General features: G+C 38.6%; 1 protein-coding gene across 2 annotated transcripts; it reads left to right on the plus strand.

Annotated features, from left to right (window-relative positions):
* The first annotated feature begins 6,358 nt into the window (after positions 1-6,358).
* Positions 6,359-19,369, plus strand: LOC116334488 (uncharacterized protein C4orf54 homolog). Of its 2 annotated transcripts, XM_031757916.2 has the most exons (3): positions 6,359-10,235; positions 10,326-10,716; positions 15,177-19,369. In XM_031757916.2, the coding sequence occupies exons 1-2, from the start codon at positions 6,410-6,412 to the stop codon at positions 10,694-10,696; spliced, it is 4,197 nt and encodes a 1,398-aa protein (XP_031613776.2). In that variant the 5' UTR covers positions 6,359-6,409; the 3' UTR covers positions 10,697-10,716; positions 15,177-19,369. The 2 variants fall into 2 exon arrangements, with proteins under 2 accessions (XP_031613776.2, XP_039468913.1); XM_039612979.1 differs by having other exon boundaries at positions 6,359-10,716.
* Positions 19,370-20,045: the final 676 nt, after the last annotated feature.

Consider the following 20,045-nt stretch of genomic DNA (forward strand, 5'->3'; position numbering starts at 1 on the left):
TAGAAGGTTTTGAGAATTTCTGAGAACTGTGATTGCCCCGAGTCTTTATTTACTATTTCCTGATGATTTTATCATATTCTTCTCCTCCTTTTTTCTTTACAACCATCTGATTTAAAATATACAGACTTTATTAGGTACACCTGTTCTTCTGCTCCTTAACACAAATATCTAATCAGCAGCAGCTCAGTGCATTTAGGTATGCAGACGTGGTCAAGATGACCTGCTGAAATTTAAAACAAACATCAGAATGGGGAAGAAAGGTGATTTGAGAGCCTTTGAACAACTCATTACAACCAAGGTATGTAGAAAAGCATTTCTGAAGACAGAACACTTCAAGTCCTGAAGCAGATGAATATGCCACATACTGAGGCTGCAAGTTACACTGCATCACCAAAACTGGGAAACACAAGATTGAAAAAAGATTGCCCCGTTTGATAGTGTTGTTGCTGACCATGTCCATCCACAGGTACCCATCTTCTGATGGCTTTCAGCAGGATGACATGTCATGCTATAAAGCTCAGATCATCTAAACTTGGTTTGCTAAACATAAGAATGAGTTCACAGTCACCATCTCAATCCAGTAAAGCACCTATAGGATGTGGTGGTAGTGGGATGCTATCAGGTCAATATGGACCAAAATATTTGCAGAATGTTTAAAGCACCATGTTGTATCTATGACCAGAAGAGTTCATCCAAGGTGTACCTAATTAAATGACTGGTGAGTGTATATCTGCTGTCCTAAAGATACTCTAATGCTTAAATTATTAAATGTATAGTTAAATACATTTAACATATTAAACTGATTGTAGGCTTATTATACCAGTTATTAGGTTTAGGGGCTAATTGCCATGTCACATATTGCTTTTTTACTTTAATAAATGAAATCATAATTTCAAAATTGCATTCTTTGTCTGTTATTAAATGTCTGATGATCTGAAACATGCAAGGATGACAAAAAACAACGAAATCAGGAAAGGGACAAATACTTTTTGACAAAACTGTATTTAATGAAGTAATAATAGTCATTACATCATTACATTAAGAGACATAAACCAAGATTGTCCATCGTATGCAGCTACTTATAAGAATTTATTATGATTTTTATGATTATAGACACTGCTCTTCACAAGTTTTTTCAGACGCAGGTTTGTGTCATTATTCATTTAAAGGAGCACAACAATAGGGCTGTAAGTTGTCCCACCAGGTCCTAACAAGGGGCTGACCTTTGCTGGTAGCCTAGCAGTCTGGCAGCATGAGTGAAACCGAATAGCCACTGCCAGAAGGGAGCAACCGTACATGTCTGCCATTGCTGGCATAATTCACGACAGCTCTCACTGTTGCATTGCTGTTTTTAGGCTAGAGTACTCCTAAACACTCAGGACCACCAGATGATACAGAGCAAACATCTTTTAGTTATTTCTTTCTAAACAGTGATTAAGATGGAATTAGAGAACTGGAAATACAAGTTGAGAGATGCATTTTTATATTTCATTTATTTTTACATGTGTTTTAATCTACACAAACATGAAGGGGTGTCTGAGTTTTGGGAACCCTGACACACTAAAAACATCATTATTTGTTTATATTTTAGATATCTCTGCAACTTGAATACAACAAATTGCACTTTTTTCCATTTGGTAACTAAAACAGCTTTGTCTTCTTCTGTCCTCGTTCACAGGTGTGTAACTGGTTGTGTCAGATGAAGGATGAAGGATGAAACATTTTCTGACAGACACAAAGATATCACAGAAATGAATAACTTTTTCTCTTTTGACTCATATCAGGCAAAATGCCACTTTCAATCAGGGGAGTGAACAGATTTTGATCCTGAAGAGAACAAAGTGGGACAAAGTAATAAATGCATATATTGAGAGACAGCAGAGATAGTCCTGTTAATGTGGGATTTGTTTTTGTGTTGTTTTCTCTCTACTGACATCCAATCTTACAATCAAAAAGATTTTGTAAAGAAAATTAATACCACTTCATAATGTCTCCTTGTAAAAAATAAGTATGTCGGTAGTTAATAACTACTGTCAACATTTTTTTTAATGTAGTAAATACTAAAACAAGTTTAAAAATACCTTTGATGTTAATAATGTTGTTACAATGCATTGCTGAATATACATAACAATGACATGTAAATCACTTTTAGTCCAGAAGCTCTGGAATACCAACAGCTGCATGTAGAATGTAAAATGCAATTATTTGCAAAGCAATGACAACAATAACAAATGACAAACATGAAATTTTGTGAGTGAGGAAAATATATATATATTTATAGAAAAAAAATATAATATATTTTAACATCCCTTTATTAGTCTGCAGCAACTTTCTCCTCTATCATATTCAAAAGTCTTTTTATTTATTTTTATTAATTATCGTTATTTTTATTTAGTTATTATTTTCATACCTTACCATTTTTCAGCCAGGGTTTTATTGAACTGATAACATTACTAAAAAATAACCAAATAGCTTGTTTTCTATTGTTATGCCTTTATAATAAAGTACTTACATAGGAAGTAGGTGATATATGTTGCAAAGTATTTTTTAAAATATGTTTTGTGATCAACTTTTTTCATTTTTAGATGAATATGTCACTTTCCCCAATTGTGATATTTTTACTTTTCTTTTCTTTTCTTTTCTTTTCTTTTCTTTTCTTTTCTTTTCTTTTCTTTTCTTCTCTTCTCTTCTCTTCTCTTCTCTTTTCTGTTTCTTTTCCTCCTTTGAGAGTCAAATCTCTTTTGTGGGAGACCTGGCCAAGAAGGTACACCATTACAAAGTCACATAAAATATAAACTCAAATAAAACAAAGATGGGAGAAATGAAGCAAATGTAATTTACCCAGTAAGACTTTGTAAGTAAAAGTTACATACCACTGCTGTTTCCTTGGGTTTCAAGAGGGCCAGTAAACCAATTAAGAAGTCACTCAGTGACTTGTACTGAACAATGAGTTTGATATAAAACATAAAGAACTGTGATACTCAGAGTCTTGAATGAAGTGTAGAAGAGAGAGGACGCATGTAAGTGATGTCACCATAATGAGGAAGGTAACCCATACAAGTTTTTTCTTAACTGCTAAATTAAGGCAGGCCATATTTTGATAATAAACCCAGTATAGCCTTTACCTTGATTGCTAGTGAAGGGAATTCTATCATTCACCTGAGATCTGGAAGTTATATTTAGGTATTTAGATACTGGTAAACACACTCATTGAACCCATTCACCGGGAATGACACTGTCAGAGTGATCACTTTTCCTCTTTAAGTAAACTGTCAATATCACTGGTTTAGGGTAACTCTCTAATCCATAACATCCTCTAAACTAACTTCCATACAACACTTGCAAATCCAAAGGTGACCTTTGAACCTTTGAACCATGAAACCTTTGAAGGATAGGGAACTTAACCTAGAGAAGTGCAGTGTCTGGCTAGTGACTGCTTCACAGCAGGTGTTCAGGCTCTCTGACTTCTAATGTTCCCACTTAGAAGCTGCAGAGGGCTCAGGAGTGAGTGTCAGAAGGTCACCAGTACTGCCGCATGGTACCTAAAACATAAACATGTCACGACAGCATGCTGTGTACCAGTTTGTGTTAAATATGAGCAATATACGTCACACAAATTCTCATGTTTTAAATGGATTTTGTGTGAGAGTGATGTCGCGGTTGTGCCACATCTATTTTAGTAAATGAGCTGTAGTTCTCTTTTACATCTGGCAGTCGCGGACCTACTGTCACATCAGGGAGCTGTAAGGTTAATCTACCAGTAAAGCTTAAATGCTTTCAGTGCTCCTAAACATATTAAAAAAATGATGTTTATTAGAAACTTCTTCATTTTGTGTGTAAGTAGATATTTAAAGTAGAATTTAAAACATTGCTTTAATTATCTCCAGTTCCACACTGGTGAACACAAACAGTCATAGAAATGGAAATGTTTAGCTCAAGTCATTAATTTAGGTAAGAAATTACAAAAAGAAAAAAATCTTACTATGACAGTACCTTAAAAAAAATGAAAAGGAAGTAGAGCATCTAGATAAGGATGTGAAAAAAGCATTTGGATGATTAAATACTGGATATTGATGTAAATCAACAAACAGTTTACATTGCAGTATTATAGTGCAAATATTATATTCTACACATCACAGTGTTGTATTATCTGTACAGTATAGACTGCTACTATATTAATGTAGAGTGAGGCTTTGTTCAGCTTATCTTTCCCTGTGAAATGGTTCTTGCCAGTGCGGTGCACGTATTGGGTATCAATCCTCTCTGTTCTGCATCAACATTTGAGGTGCGAGGGTGAAAATTAGGCTCGAAAAAAGTCTTCGCATGGACCGTTCAAAGCTTTGATTAATGGTGCTCATGATTTAGCACCTGCTGTTTTAATGTGGCCAGTGTAAGAAACTGATCTCAACTTGCTTGCGTGAGCGGTGTCCCCATTTTAAATAGCTACCTAAATTTATCAGCTTTGTGGAGTTCACTTCAACCTGCGTGTGTTGTGAAATGCTTAATAGCTCACATTTGAGTTATATGAAGGGGGGCGAGGAAGCGGTGGGGGTTGGGGCAGTCATATGTGATATGTCTCACGGGATGACATTCATTACCCTTGTTTAGTGTAATGAATGTGAAATTATGGATTTTCATTTTTTATTTCTCTTTCTTTTGTGCTAATGAATTGTGACCCTTAATCCATTCATCTATTAGGCGAATGCGTCAACAACAGCAATGGGAGAAGATCTCAGTTTACCTATAGGCTACTTATACTCTAGACCCCTGATGAGTAATATTTATTTTGCTATTCCATTCTGTCTTAATAGGGTAATATTTTACTAATATCACCAGTTGAGGTGAAGCTATACTACTTTATATACAATTATATTTTACTCCAGGTGTTCCCAATCGGATGCCAGTGTAAAGCATAGTCCATGGAATCCCAAAATACACTTTAGTACACCCCTTAAATAAATATGCAAAAGTTGTTTTCACCGCTGCCCTACACCACATTAGTGGCACTGAGAGCAGAAGTGGGATTTGAGGGTGACAAAAGCTTTATGCCGGTGGCCTCTGTCCTTGATATTGCTGTCAGTGTGCCCTCCACATGCAGCAACTGTCGGCCCACCCCCTCCTAGCTGCATACCACCAAACTGGGGCCGAGTCCAGAAACAACACTTGTGTCTTCAACACTTAGACAGACCTCTCATAACTATATTATTATTATTATTATTATTATTATTATTATTATTATTATTTTTATTATTATTAGGCAAGACATAAGGATTCTGTATTGTCTCTGCTAGCAAATAATCATCATGAAAATATTCCTTCATGCAGTTTAACCAAACTTTTTGCCAAGCCCCAAATGGCTCGGGGTGTGATGTGGAATGAGCTCAACACGTGTAAAAAAAAAAAAAAAAAAATGTCGTTCTCCACCAGCTGATGGTGAAAGTTTCTCTCCATCATGTTCACAGCTGTTTCGGTGAGTGGGTTAAGCACTGAGCACATTCACGTGTCCACAAATGTTACATCTGGTATTCATGCTACAGCAACTTTTGTTTTCCTTTCTCTAGATTATTTGCTTTTTATTTCAACGCACTTACATTTTCATGCACGAACATGGATATGGTTTTTTATGGTTTGACAAACGTTTTCCTGGTTTTTATATCTTCTTTTAGCTTTTGATGGGGCAGCCTTCTTTCCTTACTGGGTATAAATCTTGCTTCAATTCTTTATGTTTGACCACACTTTGAATATCTTGCTATATTTCATGGTCTTATATTTATGCACAATTAGAAAACAAAGTGTAACTGTTGTTGGAAAGAAAATAATACTAATGTTGAAAATGACTTGTTTAAAATGTGCCACTTTTTCATTTAAAAAAAATACTACTTTCCAAAACCAAATAAGTAAATAATAAAAAAATAGAAATGTATAGTAATAATAATAATAATAATAATAATAATGATAATAATAATAATAATAATAATAATAATAATAATAATAATAATAATAATAAATTACATTTAAAAAATACACCTACTTTTTTTTAATGAGTAAAATGTAAAGAATATTGAGCAATGCTTGTATTGTTTATGTAAGTGAAACTAATAACTTAATGGACTCTGGAGGAGCTGTTCTTCGAGAAAAGGTGCTGAAAATGAACTTTTTGGATGTTAATTTCAGAAGACCGATCTGTTGCTACAAAAATAAAGTAGCTGCTCGAGCCTGAGAGAGACCATTAGAGAAACCATCGTGGGACTTTCCTCTCTCTCTCTTTCCTACCCCCCCTCTCGCTCTCTCTCTTTCTCTCTCTCTCTTGGCTCTCTGTCCCCCTCCGTCCCTCCAGCCTGCAGAGTTTTCCGTCCTGTGTCAGGATAACATCGTAAACGAGGACCACCTGACGGTAAGACCGGACTAAATGGAAGCAGCGGAGAAAACTCTCACTTACCAAGATGACACCGGACTTCACAGGAAGCTGCTCACAGATGACAAGGATAAGGACAAGACCGGCGGTAAGGACCACGCCACCGAGACAAACAGCGACGAGTCCAATTATGTGGATCTGGACGTAAAACCTGACTGTCCCAAAACGGTTAAAGTGACTTTCACGGGTGTAGGGAACCAGCTGTCTGTTATCAAATGCGACAGTTCAAAACAGGGGGAGCAGGAACGAAAGAGTAAAATCATTTCGAGCAAGGACAAGCAGGACACCGTCCCCGGGCTCGGATCGGGTGAGCCCCGGTCGGAAACTCTGACCAAACTTCCCAACACTGATCAGGACTCCGAGAATGAGAATCAGCGCCAGGCCGAGCTCAACCCGAGTGACTGCAGCGACCATGTGTGCAGTGAAAGTGATGAGCTCCGGTACACGGACATGTATCTGAACAGCAAGACAGAGTCCGATGACGGCGCCAGCGCCGTGCTGTCCGACCATTGCGGCTCCGACACCGTGGAGGACGAGTCCCACTATATCACCACACACGAAATCCAGCTGACCGAGCTCGACCACGACGTAGATTACGACTTAGGCCGCGGGACCTGTTGGGAGTTTGAAGACGACAACCTGGTCTATTCCTTTGTGGATTACGCCTCTTTTGAAAGCGATGATACTCAGGAGGGCACTCTGATACTAGAGGGCAGGGGCCAGGCGAAAGTGCAGTCAAATCTCGGTGAAACAGTTGTCAGCACTGAGCAGGAGGAGAGCGATCTTTGTGATTCGGACAAATCCGCCAGCTCGGACGAAAGCGTGTGTAAAAATCCAAGTGAAGACCTTAGTGCGGGGAAAATCCACCTGTCGATAAAAACCTCCTCTAGAGCAGTAAACGACCCAGTTAATGTATTTGACAACAACTTCTCTGGGTACACGAAACACTGTGGAGACAAGAGCAATTTCTCTTTTGTGAGCCCTGGCGCCAGTGCGGGGCCCCTGTGCGACAGAGCCCCATATTTCATCCCTGCTCCGGGCCGTCAGCACCTTGCAACCAAACTGAGACGGAAAGATATTAATGAGTATTCCAGCGGAGCGTCCAGCTCGATCAGTGAGCTGGATGACGCTGATAAAGAGGTGCGTAATTTAACCGCCAAGTCTTTCCGGAGCCTGGCATGTCCATACTTCGATGCTATTAATCTTAGCACCTCTAGTGAATCTTCTGTCTCGGAATATGGCCTCAATAAGTGGTCGGCTTATGTAGACTGGAATTACGGAAACATAACGCGAGGCAGAGAGCGCAGCGTAATTGCGCACAAGACTTCCAGGGCAACGCTGGAAATGAATAAGACCGTGGAAAGTAAGAAGCATGGTAAGTCTGTTACCGGCACGAAAACCCCGCAAAACAAAACATACGCGCTAAATAAAAGAATAACTTCACAGCAAGCATCATCTTCCAGCAAAAAGATCCAAGTGAAAGACCACGTTCAGCCAGTGCAGCGCGGTGTCACGTTGAATTTCCGCTGTAAAGTTGAATCACATGAAACAGCCGATTCAAAGTGCCCCAAAAAGGCACGACCCAATGGGGCTACCGGGGCTGTGCTGGCCAGGTCCGGGTGTGAGATGCAGTATCATCACACAGATAACCTAGGAGATACCCACAAAAGGGCAATTTTTGCATCAAGTCTTTTGAAAAATGTGATTTCCAAAAAGATGCAATTTGAGCAGGAGCGCAAAATGGAGAGGGGTGAAATCTGTGACACATCCCCCTGTTTTCAGATAAAAGATCCAGAGGTGATGAGAGAAAGGAGTCCGGGACGAGGCCTACAAAGGCAAACATCAGAATCGGGCTCAGGATTCACTGTGAATTCTGCTGATGATCAGCGTCCGGAGGTTGGCAGAGAGAGTTCCTGTGGTGATGGAGAGGAAACAAAAGGCAGCAAAGCACCAGATGATTCAGAAAAGGGACAGGATGAACTCCAAAAGGATCCAACCATCCACAGTGAAAGCACTTCATCTAAATCATTAAAAGAAGATGATCCAGAACCTGTAAAACAGGCCGAACCTCCATCTGTAAGCGGCACACAGACTGCAGCAAAGGAAGGATTAGACACCAGCAGCATGCTGTCAAAACTTCTTTTTGTTCCAAGTTGCCAGCTACACTCAAAGGAGAGGAACTTTTCAGATTTACTAAGACACGCACCTGACTCTGTCACACCTGCTGCTTCACAGAAAAGTGAAAAGGAGCTGAAAGCGAGTAATAATGGAAACAAAGAAGAAAATGAGAAGGGAGGGAAGAAACCTGAGATAAAAATATGTCTGAGAAGCGTGAAAGAAAATAAAGGCTGCACGCTGAATATTGCCAATCTCCTAACCCCTAAAATAAGTTACAATGTCAACACGTTCAGGACAGCAGATGATACCAGAGTCCCCATTTTGTCAGCAGCCGACAGGGTTCCAAATTTCACTGTTAGAGACATAAGAGACACCAAATGCAAGCTTCAAACACCAATATATCACGTAAGGGATGTACGCAAGTTGGTAAAAAGCTCATATCGCTTTGTTTCCTTGAATAATAGTGGCAGTAAATGTTCCACAGCAGCTGATAAACTCGAGGAAAAGGCAAAAACACAGCCTGTTAAACATTTATTACCGTCTCCTATTGTGATCAAATGCAACTCTGTTAAAACAAATGTCAAGTCAGAGAAAACTGCAGCACAGAAACAAGCAGCGACATCTGAAAATCCCCAGAGTGAAACTGTACCTTCTGCTTGTGTGGCTAACAGGGCACCACCAGTCGTAACCAAGCAGGGGTGCCCTGACCAATCAGACATTCAAACAACTCAACTGGTGAAACAGAGGCAGGAGAAGTTTGCAGGTGAGACGGCAGAAAGGAGAAATGAGGCGGCAGCTCCAAAACAGGATGCAGTGGAGAAAATAAAAGCTGCTGTAAAAACGATGGAGCAGCTTTATTTTTTTGACAAGAATGAGTGGAAGCGCAAGAGTCAGGCTCCACGCCCCATCACAGATAGCCATGTGCTGTCGCTTATTGCCAGGGAGGAGCAGGGAGCAGACGTGCCAGAGGCGGCAAGCACCGAAAGGACTCCTCAGCCAGAAATGGGGAGGCTGCATGAAGACAAAAGAGCCCTCAACGTCATCCATGTTCCATATGACAGTGATGCTTTTAAAACACAACAAAGCAAAACATTTACTAACAAAAGCGTCCTCCATTTTGGCAGCAAGGCTTGCGTCAGTGTTAACTCAGACAGCAGCTCTGCGGTTCAAGTGCCACCAACTGTGAAAAGCTCCAAAACTCCAGCGGCTCCACTGTCGGTGAAAATAGAGAAGCCAAAACATTGCCAGGTGGAGAGTGGAAAGGTCAAAATCAGCCCCACTAATCCTTCTGTTACACAGGGCTGCTCGGACTCTGAGAACTATTTAACCATACCAGGGATGGCCTACACAGATGAAATCAAACTTTCGAACCCAGAGCACGATTCGAAGGAGGGCAATTCAAATAACAGTAAAGTCAATGCAGCTGACCTCAAGGCACCTGAGCAGAAAACTTCTCCGTTAATCATGGAGTACCCAGGCACGAGCATCTACCATCACTCAACAGCAGCAACAGGGCCTCAGAAACAACAGCAGGTGCTCTGTTTCTCTCCCTACCTCCCAAATGTGTCGCCTACACCTTCTACTGGAGAGCCAGCACAACAAACCCAGCGCAAGATGCTTGTGGACCCCACAACTGGACATTATTACTTGGTGGACACTCCCATTAAAGCCACCTCTAAGAGACTGTTTGACCCTGAAACAGGTCAGTATGTGGATGTACCCATGCCTCATTCACCTGTGGCACCTGTAACCCCGATGCCTCTTTCTGTGTCTCCCATGGCACTTAACCCAGGAGGATATGCCCCCACCTACATGATCTACCCAGGCTTCATCTCCTCACCCACTTTAGCAGCCCAGACGGTATTGCCACAGTCCCCATGTCATTCTGAAGATGCAGGTGGAGAAAATATCAAAAAGACCAGAAGTCCTCAGCCAGAAAGTAAGACAGCAGGCACAGAGAGTGCGTATTACAGTTCAACAGGAGAAACTTCACAGGCGCAGCTGCAGTTACCTGTGAGTTTGGGACTTTTGACCACCAGGGGAAGTGGCGGGAGCTCAGAGAGAAAGCCAGTCATCAGCATCACAACGCAGCAAGGTCCAAGAATCATTGCCCCTCCCTCCTTTGATGGCACAACGATGAGCTTCGTAGTGGAGCATCGGTGACCAAGAGAACGTCTCGTGATGTAAGTTTTTCACCTGCTCATTCAGACTGGCAGCTTGTATGACTCAGTATTTACCTGATTTCACCTCACTCCAGCCGCTCTTCTTGCCTGCGTCTGAGTGAAACAAAAAGCATCCTGTAAATTTTGAATCTATTCTGTTGGAAGCAGATAAAAGATATTTATTTTTTTGTAAGTTTTGCTCAGAATCTTAATATCAATATGAATGCTCAAAATCTCCTGTGTGTGATGTCATAGTGTATATTTGCAGTCAATTCCTGATTAGAAACAAAGGGTGGAAGGAATAATAGTGCATTTAAATAAATAGCATTTAAAAACAGCAAACACACACACACACACACACACACACACACACACACACACACACACACACACACACACACACACACACACACACACACACACACACACACACACACACAAAGCAAAATGTTTTCCCAATCTGAAAAAAGAGCGATAAAAAGCATAAACAATTGGATTTGAAATTTCTGTAGAACAATAATTTTTTTTCTGAAATATGGAAAAATAATTGCTCAGTACACTCAGCACATAAATCTAGCTTTTCAGGCAAATTCTCATTAAGATTTGTCCTGATCATGATCTATAATACTTTTTGATATACATGTATTGCTCATCTACAGTGCTTTTTGGTGTACAAAGCCCCACCTCGGATTTAGGCAGGGGCAAAAGACTGGAAAAGTTGTACAAAGGCTAAAATAAAAATACCTCCAAATTAAATTGCTTAATTAGTAACAGGGTTTTAATCATGTAAAGTGTTGACTGGACACAGTTAAACAACAGATATTCTTGATGGTATTGGTGGTGTTGGAGGTTGGGTGAGGGGTTGGCTTTGGCACCTATAAAGGCCCAATTAATGCTAACTGATACATACAGATCTTCAAGCAACATATGCTGTCAAGGCTTTGTTTATTTCATTAATAATTGTAAACCAGGCTGTGCACATATTTGGAAACTAACTGAGGCCAAAAACCATCTAGGAGATGGTTTTGTAACAAGCAAGAATGGGAAAACGTTTGGCTTTCAAAACTGCAGAAATTGCTTCAGCACTTTTCAAACACCTGTTAAAAGACGATACCATAGAAGACAGTGAGAGATATGCCCTGAACCAACATTTCAGAAGCATGTTGCTGGCATCATATTCAAAATAAGCACGTATTTAAAACACATTTTTCAGTTTTAATATATGATAAGGTGCCTCTGCACTTATTTCAAATTAATAAAGATATCATTGTGAACCAATTTGTTCTGGTTCAGCACTTAACCTAATTACGCCACCACCAAATAATATAAGGTTTATGCAGCAGCTACATTAAATAGAGGGTTAGGGTAATCACCAAGATCTTTCTTAGGTTACTGTAATGGTTAATCTGCCAGCGTATTTAAGGTCTTTATTTAAAATGATAACTTTAATGCTCAAATCTAATTATTGTTGTTTAATTATGATTTTTCAAACGTACTATTTTACAAAAAAAGCTGAAAAAATACACATTAAAAAGCACATTATTATGATTTTTTTTATTCAGACACCAAAAGACAGAGAAGTCCAGTGTGCTCAAATCTGGATATAAAAACATTAATTCTGTTCAGTGAATTCAGTCATTTTTAGTCTTAAGCAAGGTTTTGACAGATTACTGAAATATTTGTGTTTTGTTGTTTTTATTGCATGTGAATAATACAATTCTTAAGCGCTGCACATTTTGCAAGTGCCTCTTTACAAATGTGGTTGTAGCCAAATTCAGTACATAAAATCTCAACAGAGTTTAATGCTGTCACTTTCAAGGAATCTCCTGAAGTCCGTACCAAGACTTATAGAGTTTCACATTCCGAGGCTGCTCGTGTGTTAAATTCAGATGACCTCACCAACTCGTGTTTTTTCATTATTTTGTGCCATAAATGTGGTCAAAGCAGCAGTCCAGCTTGGATGCTATAACAGTGACATGTTAATAGACAGGCAGCAGCTTCATGACAGGTAACCCGAGTCCACTGAGCTCGGCTGGACTTGCAGTGAGATTGGATTTTCAGCCATGGCTCAGAGCTTTTCTCTGCATTACACATCGTCGGGCTATTTTGATAGTGTGAGACGACTTTGTTTACATGGTTTATTCTCAGGGTTGGAAAGTGTCACAGGAAACTATTCCAGTTAGTGACACCTCACATCAAGTTATTCTTAATCCGTTATAAATGTTTTAATTACTCGTATAACTTTACAGTTTATTAGTGTGTTCGTTCCTTGTTTGTGACATTTCACAAATCCAACAAATATCTTGAGAAATAATCAGTTCACAGATTACAAAATAATTAACTCCTAGGTGCAAAATGTTTATTATGCAGTGAAGGTGGACACAATGTAGCCAATATAATGTTAATTTATTTTAAGCAAGTAAGCCAAGCAGTGGGTTCAGAGAGATACATGGACTTGGGGAGGCTAAAATAATCTGATCGCTAATTTCACAGAATAATTGACTATGTAGTTTAAATGTAAAGCTTATGCAAATCAGGAAATAATTGTAAATAATTTTATATAATAAACAAAAACCTGAGTTCACAGTACTGCGAAAATCAAATTTAAAAAAAGAGATCTTTGTGGTGGTAAATGGTACTGCAGCGTATTTTCCTTACAAATAGTTTAAGTTTTATTTGCAATGGTTTTAAAGTTTTCACTTCAAAAGTTTTACAGTAATAGAATAATAAGGAGTTATATTTGTAGTTCACCAATAAATTGTGATAAACTACAGACTACAGTCAGTAGTTGTCTTAGATTTCATTTTCAAAATAATACAAGGTTTCTGAAATATGGCTGGATACAGAAACTTCTGTCTGAAAATACATTATGCATCATTTTAAAGATAAAGAAAGAAAGAAAGAAAAAAATAAGTAAATAATCTGAAGTAAGTAGTATAAGCATCACAAAGCTTCAAAACCATGGACAGGAAATCTTGGTTCTATGGACCCGGTGTCGCAGCAATGTTAAGAAATGCCACATTAATCTCAGCCTTATATTTTCACATTTATGTAACTTCAAAGCAAAGGCACATTCATCACGCAAATTACTAAGTTTATATTGAATTCAAGTGAAGTCTCACATTCCCCTAAATTTGAAAAATATTTCAGTTCACTGACAAACAAATTCATTCTAACACTCAAAACTACTAAAACAAACGCACAATATTTAACATTGTTTTGTGTCTAACTTACACTCCAACCTTACTTCTCAGGCCATTTTAAACTGCATACATTTTGACCTGTAACACCAGCTATGACTTTGTACCATTGAACCACGGACCTAAATACTGATCTAAATTTGAACTTTGGAACTTGCTAATTACTAATGATGCGATTGTAGCTATGAATTAAAATTGAATAATTTGAATTCATTAATATAATCAGAAAAAGTTAAGAATAGTAAGTAAGATCAAAGAGATGTAAATCCAGGAAGCTATTTTTTTTTTTTTATTTGGTTGGTTGACACTTTTTAAGAAAATCCTAAAGAGCTCTACAACAGAGGTGTAGTAGTAACGAATAAACAGCTTGTCAAAAGGTCACACAATGTGTTATGTTTGTGCTATGCTTGTTTTATCAGCAGATGTTTATGGGAACACAGGTTGACAGGTTACCAAAGCAATAATTTGAGCTGACAAACATCAACAGCAGTTCTCCAAATGAACAATTAAGAAGGGCATAAAAAAAAAACCACCAGCAAAACAGACAAAATATAAATGCAAAATTATAAAAAGAAATCTTTTTAGTGTCATATTCTTTCTTTTCTTTTACATATACACATTTACAACTAGCCACAGTCCATTCTCAGCTAATGTGTCAGAGCAATAATACATCCCCATGAGCATGAGGGATTCATGTCAGCTGGGTGCGTGTCAGGCAGAGGCCTAGCACGGGGTTGAGTAGTTGTGTGAAGGGAAACCAGGGCGTGTGCATGTGTGTCTGCGTACGTGTGTGTGTAACTGGTGTCGGTGGGGCAGAGGGACATGTGTGGGGGGGATTGCTGGGATAGTGATGCAGGAGGAAAAGGTCAGGCAATGCAAAGTATTTGTTGTGCTGATGCAGGGAGAGGACAGCTGCTCGGAGAGATCAGATGCTGTTGCAGCTCCAGCTTGGAGGCGATTCTGCGGGACTCTGATGGGGTCAACTTTTTATAGCCCCCTCCCCCTCTGCCTATTCCTAAATGGGGAGAAGGAGGTGGAGGGCACTGCTGTCCTTCTATGTAAACAAATCTAGTAGCGTGCCCTCAGCAGTGATTTGGCCGAATCTGATCAGCTGGTTAAGGTTGAGGAAATCTGAAGAGTGAATGCGTTTCAGTGGCTCGTAAAAGTGGCTCTTTCACAAACTGCACCACACAGTAACTTTTCTCCTCTATGTTTTCAACTTGTTTCCACTGCATCCATCTGACTTTAACACCCACGTTTTGTCTTCTTTATCACCTTTAGATGTTTCTGCTGAGGATTCTGCCTTCAGTCACTGTAAGTTCAGTTTTCACCTGTCACCCACCCCGTGATCTACTCCCAGGACAACTTCCACCACCATCGTCTGCCCCCAGTTCTGTGTTGTTTAAACTTGCAGCAGACATTACTGTATACGCACTGCAGTGCTACATAGGGTCAGCTCAACATTTTTGCCACGCTGTCCTGCTGAAGTTCTGATGTGAATCGGCTTGTAATACTTTCCATTCAGCTGCTGTCTAGATCTGTTGAAATGCTGTTTGTGCCCTGCAGCATGCCTATTCAAAAGGAAACATGGCAAGTCTTCGCTTCCTGCTCAGTGTTATTCATTACTGGCCAAAAGCAACTGGTTTACTGATATTTTACTGTCGCCAAGTATTTTAAGCAAGACTATGTAACTTTTGAAAAAACATATTTAACCTAAAAAAGGTTTAATATGTGCAAAATAAAATTCAACTTTATTAAAGTCCGCATACCCAGGATTTGTTTTCTATAACCTCTTGTGATCATTACACTGTACCTGACCTTACTGAGTGTGTGTGCAATTCATTAACACTACTGTGTAAGGATGTCACAGGTCCCTGTGGTTTTATCAGAAAAGTAAAACAAGAAGTAAAGATGTGCCTGACAAGAGCACATGTTGGTTGTCTGCTGCAGTTGATGCTTGGTCACACTCATTCTAAGCGTATGACAACAGCTAGGTATTGTACATTGCGGTCTTGTAGCCACTTTATCCCAGTGGGCAAATGCAGTGCAGCACTAGAGACAAATATGAGATTCTGGTGTATCAGCAGGTATCAAAAGAGGTGCTTTGCATTTGCTGTTTTCATCTGCACACATCAGTTAATTGGTAGGACGGAGGATGTCTTACTCAGGTCCTGGGCATTGTAGGGATTATTTGACTGACAGTCCTGAATGCCATGTGAATGTTGGGGACAGTGCAGGTAGCAAGTGGTGGGTCCCATTTTTATTTATTTTTTGGGTATCACATTGCTACATAAAGTTTACATCATTTTGCGTTAAAGCTTCTAACTTTAGGTCCATCCTGTTAGTGTATCAGGGCCATTTTAAAGAGGTCAACCACTGAGCAACTTCTAGCCACAGCAAAGGCTCTGACTTCCTGTGGACACTGGGGATGCTTAGTAGCCAGGTAACATGTAGAAGATCCCGAGACCACAGTACACAGATCTTCTTTGGAATTCTGAGTGAATTAATACTCCAAGTGTCTTCATCCATGAGAGGATGGACAGAGAGGTTGAAAGCACATATTAGTACCACATCAGCAGTAATGCAGTGTGGAGTGGAAGCGCTGAAGTGAAAGCTGAGCCTGGCATCAAACTTCTTGACTTACTGGTGAATCTGCTTTCTAACCCTAACCATTAGTCATTGGAAGAATGAGGTTGTAGATGCAAGCATCTGAAACAAATTTCATTCGCAGGGTGATGCAAAGGGAGGGTGATCTGAGACATTTGAAAGAGACTCTGCTCTTCAGACATCTGATTTCTCTGGAGGTATTCCAGACAGATCCAACTGGAAAGAGATCACAGCACAGAGTCAGAATACCCTGGAGGGATTACATAGGATGTGGCTAGGGAGAAAGACATATGGGCAACTTTGTTTAGCCTGCTGTCACCAAGATCAGCCACAGAAAATGAATGTATGGGCTCCAGTAAAATAATTAACAAGATAACATAGATACCAAGCAAGTCAATTCTGTATCATATGTTATTCATTTTCACACTTAAAAGTTTAGGTTTGTAATCTTATTTAACCAAGAAAAATAGCCAGATGGGTGTAATGATGATGGTATCTTTCATTCAAGTGACTTTGTACAGCTTTCCTTCATTTGATGTTTGGGCCACAGTGGTTGCTGTTCAGTGGAGGCTGCATAGTCTTGGTTTTAATAAACAAACAAAACATTTTTGCTGTACATCATATGATCCACATTTTACACAGGGACCATTTGTCTGCACTTAATTAAAATAAACACGACAGATTAAGACCTCACTATCAGTATATATTTTTATTCTTTTGCAGTAAGTTCAGTCAAAAAAGGAAATCATTTATTGTTGGATTTAAAATAAATATATTGTAAAGAATTCCCAAGTAAATATATGTTAAAGAATAATCGGCTGGCATTACTATGTGCCGTGTTACAACTCACCAACATATTTTTCACATGCACAGCAGCATTTCCATGTTTTTGAGCAGTCCATGCTCATGCATGTCTTGAAGTCTATGTAATCGTCCTGTCATGACTCACGAAATGATGCTCAAACCTGCTGCATAACTGATATATTGTATGAAGTGGTCTGCATTTATATTTTTAAAGCATGCTCAGGAGAAGAGTAATACACTATGTGTGTATGTCAGATGAAACAAAGCTGGGACTCTGGTTTATTAGTTTATTAGTTTACTTAGGTAACTAAGTAGCGTTGGGACTAATGCGTCAGAGCCAGCTGGGACATTTAGAGGATGACTTCCTCTATTTGCTTTGGTTCAGTTTACACTTTTGTGTACTGAGATGGGAGCTGATGTGTGTCTGTGTCTGTGTTTGTGCCTGTGAGTTATGTGCGGCATTTGAGCATTATGTGAGTACAACGAGAAGTTATGTTACTTCGCTGCAGACGTGAGCATAGACTGGTCATGTGTTTGGTTTGAGTGTTTTTGCATAGCATACGTAGAAATGCCAGTTTAAAACTAAATCAATCACTGAGCAAATATGTTCAAATATTTTTATTTGAATATTTTTTTCTTTTTTCTTACCTGTTTCCATTTGAATATGCAGGGGCATCATGTGTCATCGTGCTTGATTTTACTCAGTTATACAAGCATACATGTAGTAATACTGCAACATGTAGTTTGCTATTTTTATCACGTTTCCTAGTTACACAAATTAAAGGTATCTGGACATGCTGGACAGTCTATGTACCTTAATGTAAAATGCAATTTTTGCAACTTTTATTCTTATGAATTGATTTCATTATAACTGATTCATGTGCACGAGCTGCTCTTTGGAGCATGTTAATGTTGCCCAATTTAATTCATTTTGAGGTAAATGTAACTGAGATATGTAACTGTAACTAATAACACTTCCTTTAAAATTCTAGGTTTGCTATTGAATGAAATCAGTTTACTCCACTGTAAAATGAGAGCAGTGCAAATAAAGCAACTGATGCTACTGAACATTTATTTATTTTAAATTTGTACAAAATGGCAGAAATGACCTAAGAGATGAAGAAAAAAACATTTTTAAATAAATAAATAACACATTTTTTATTTTGAAGTAAAAAAAAACGATAACACTGCCTCCCAGTATTGAACTTTTATGTGTTTCCCCAGGTGTCCAAAGTGATATTTTCCTAAGTCTAGATGATTTTATTTTTACCACATTAACATATCATTTTTAAACCCTGTGAAATTTAAATAAGTAATATATTACAAATTGCAGGCTCCAGTAAACCAGCTATTCTAATGTTGTTATGAATGTAAAGCATAATTTCTCCCATGCATTTTATGAACATCATGTATGATTTTTATCTGTGAATAATAATAATGTACTTAATGCACCTGTCATCAACATTGTCAGCAATGAATGGCTGTAAACACTGGTGGTAGCAGCACAATGTAGATTTGTTTAATTTTGTTAAAATCTGATTTTATTTGAAAATGACATTTTTCATGTTTTCAGGTGAATTTTGCCCAATATTGCACTGTAACGTAGAGATAATGTAATTTCTTTGAAAACTTTCTTGAAAATGTTTGTCAAACAACAAACAAACACAACACCTGCTGATTTTGAGGTTTAATGTAAGAAAGTGATTGCATCAATGCTTGATTTTGTATTAAATAAGAGGGATATGGTGAAGTGACCGTGGCTCGAGATAAGTGCAAAGACTGTGTGAACGGTTAAAGAAAAGGGGCACACGTTTCAATGAAATGTCCTCTAATGTGATACAGCTGTGTATTACGCACAGCCTTTTCTATGCATGATGTCAACTGTGTTGCGAGGCTGCCCCAGAAACAGGAAGAGGTCAGGACGACAGCTGAGAGATACCTTGAAAAGAGAAGTGAGTGCTGTGTTTGCACTTACAACTTGGAAAGTATAGGAACACGATTAATGACTGTTATGTAGACTGACAAGCCTACATATGTTTGCAATAAATTCAAAATACAAGCTACTGAACATGTGTCCATTTTAATCACTTTAAGGCCTCCTTGTGTTTGAATGAAACGCATTTACTGCCACTTTCAAAACAGCTGTGCTAATATCAAACATTTGTTTAACTTAATAAATTAATGTTTATTCAATTAAGCTTTGATAGGTGGTATCGTCAACAAGGAAATGATGTGAATAAACAGATTGTGGTTATTCATCAAGGTACTCTAAAGTGAAACCCAATACATGTTTTTTTGTATTTTAGTTTTACAGCAAGAAGCAGCTTTATTAGTGAATAATTACTAATTCATTAATGCTTTGAGCCACCACCAAAACAATGTTAGGATATCATATTGTGTAACGTGCCTAGTGAGACAGTCAATGCATGTAGAAGCGAGCATGGTAATGGCAATAACTGATCTGAACATGATTAATAATAAATAAATCAAATGAAGGCTATTATGATTGGAACTTACATTTTCCTTCTGAATGTTATTGAAAAGTAAATGAGGTAAATAGGAGCAATAAAAAATGTGCCACAGCAAAGTGATATATAAACTTTCTTTTATTTTTTTATTTTACTTTCTTTTATTTTCCCTGTGCGTTTACCATAGTTGTACACTCAGTTTCACTGACCTAATTACTGTAAAGTTTCACCACTGAGCAAAAAAAAAAAGAAAAACGAGGGTGAAAGGCAG

Source organism: Oreochromis aureus, linkage group 6, assembly GCF_013358895.1.
Source record: "Oreochromis aureus strain Israel breed Guangdong linkage group 6, ZZ_aureus, whole genome shotgun sequence".
NCBI classification, from domain to species: domain Eukaryota; kingdom Metazoa; phylum Chordata; class Actinopteri; order Cichliformes; family Cichlidae; genus Oreochromis; species Oreochromis aureus.

Bases quoted from the DNA above. Each gene is read 5' to 3' on its own strand.
- LOC116334488 (XM_039612979.1), top strand. From the start codon at position 6,410: ATGGAAGCAGCGGAGAAAACTCTCACTTACCAAGATGACACCGGACTT.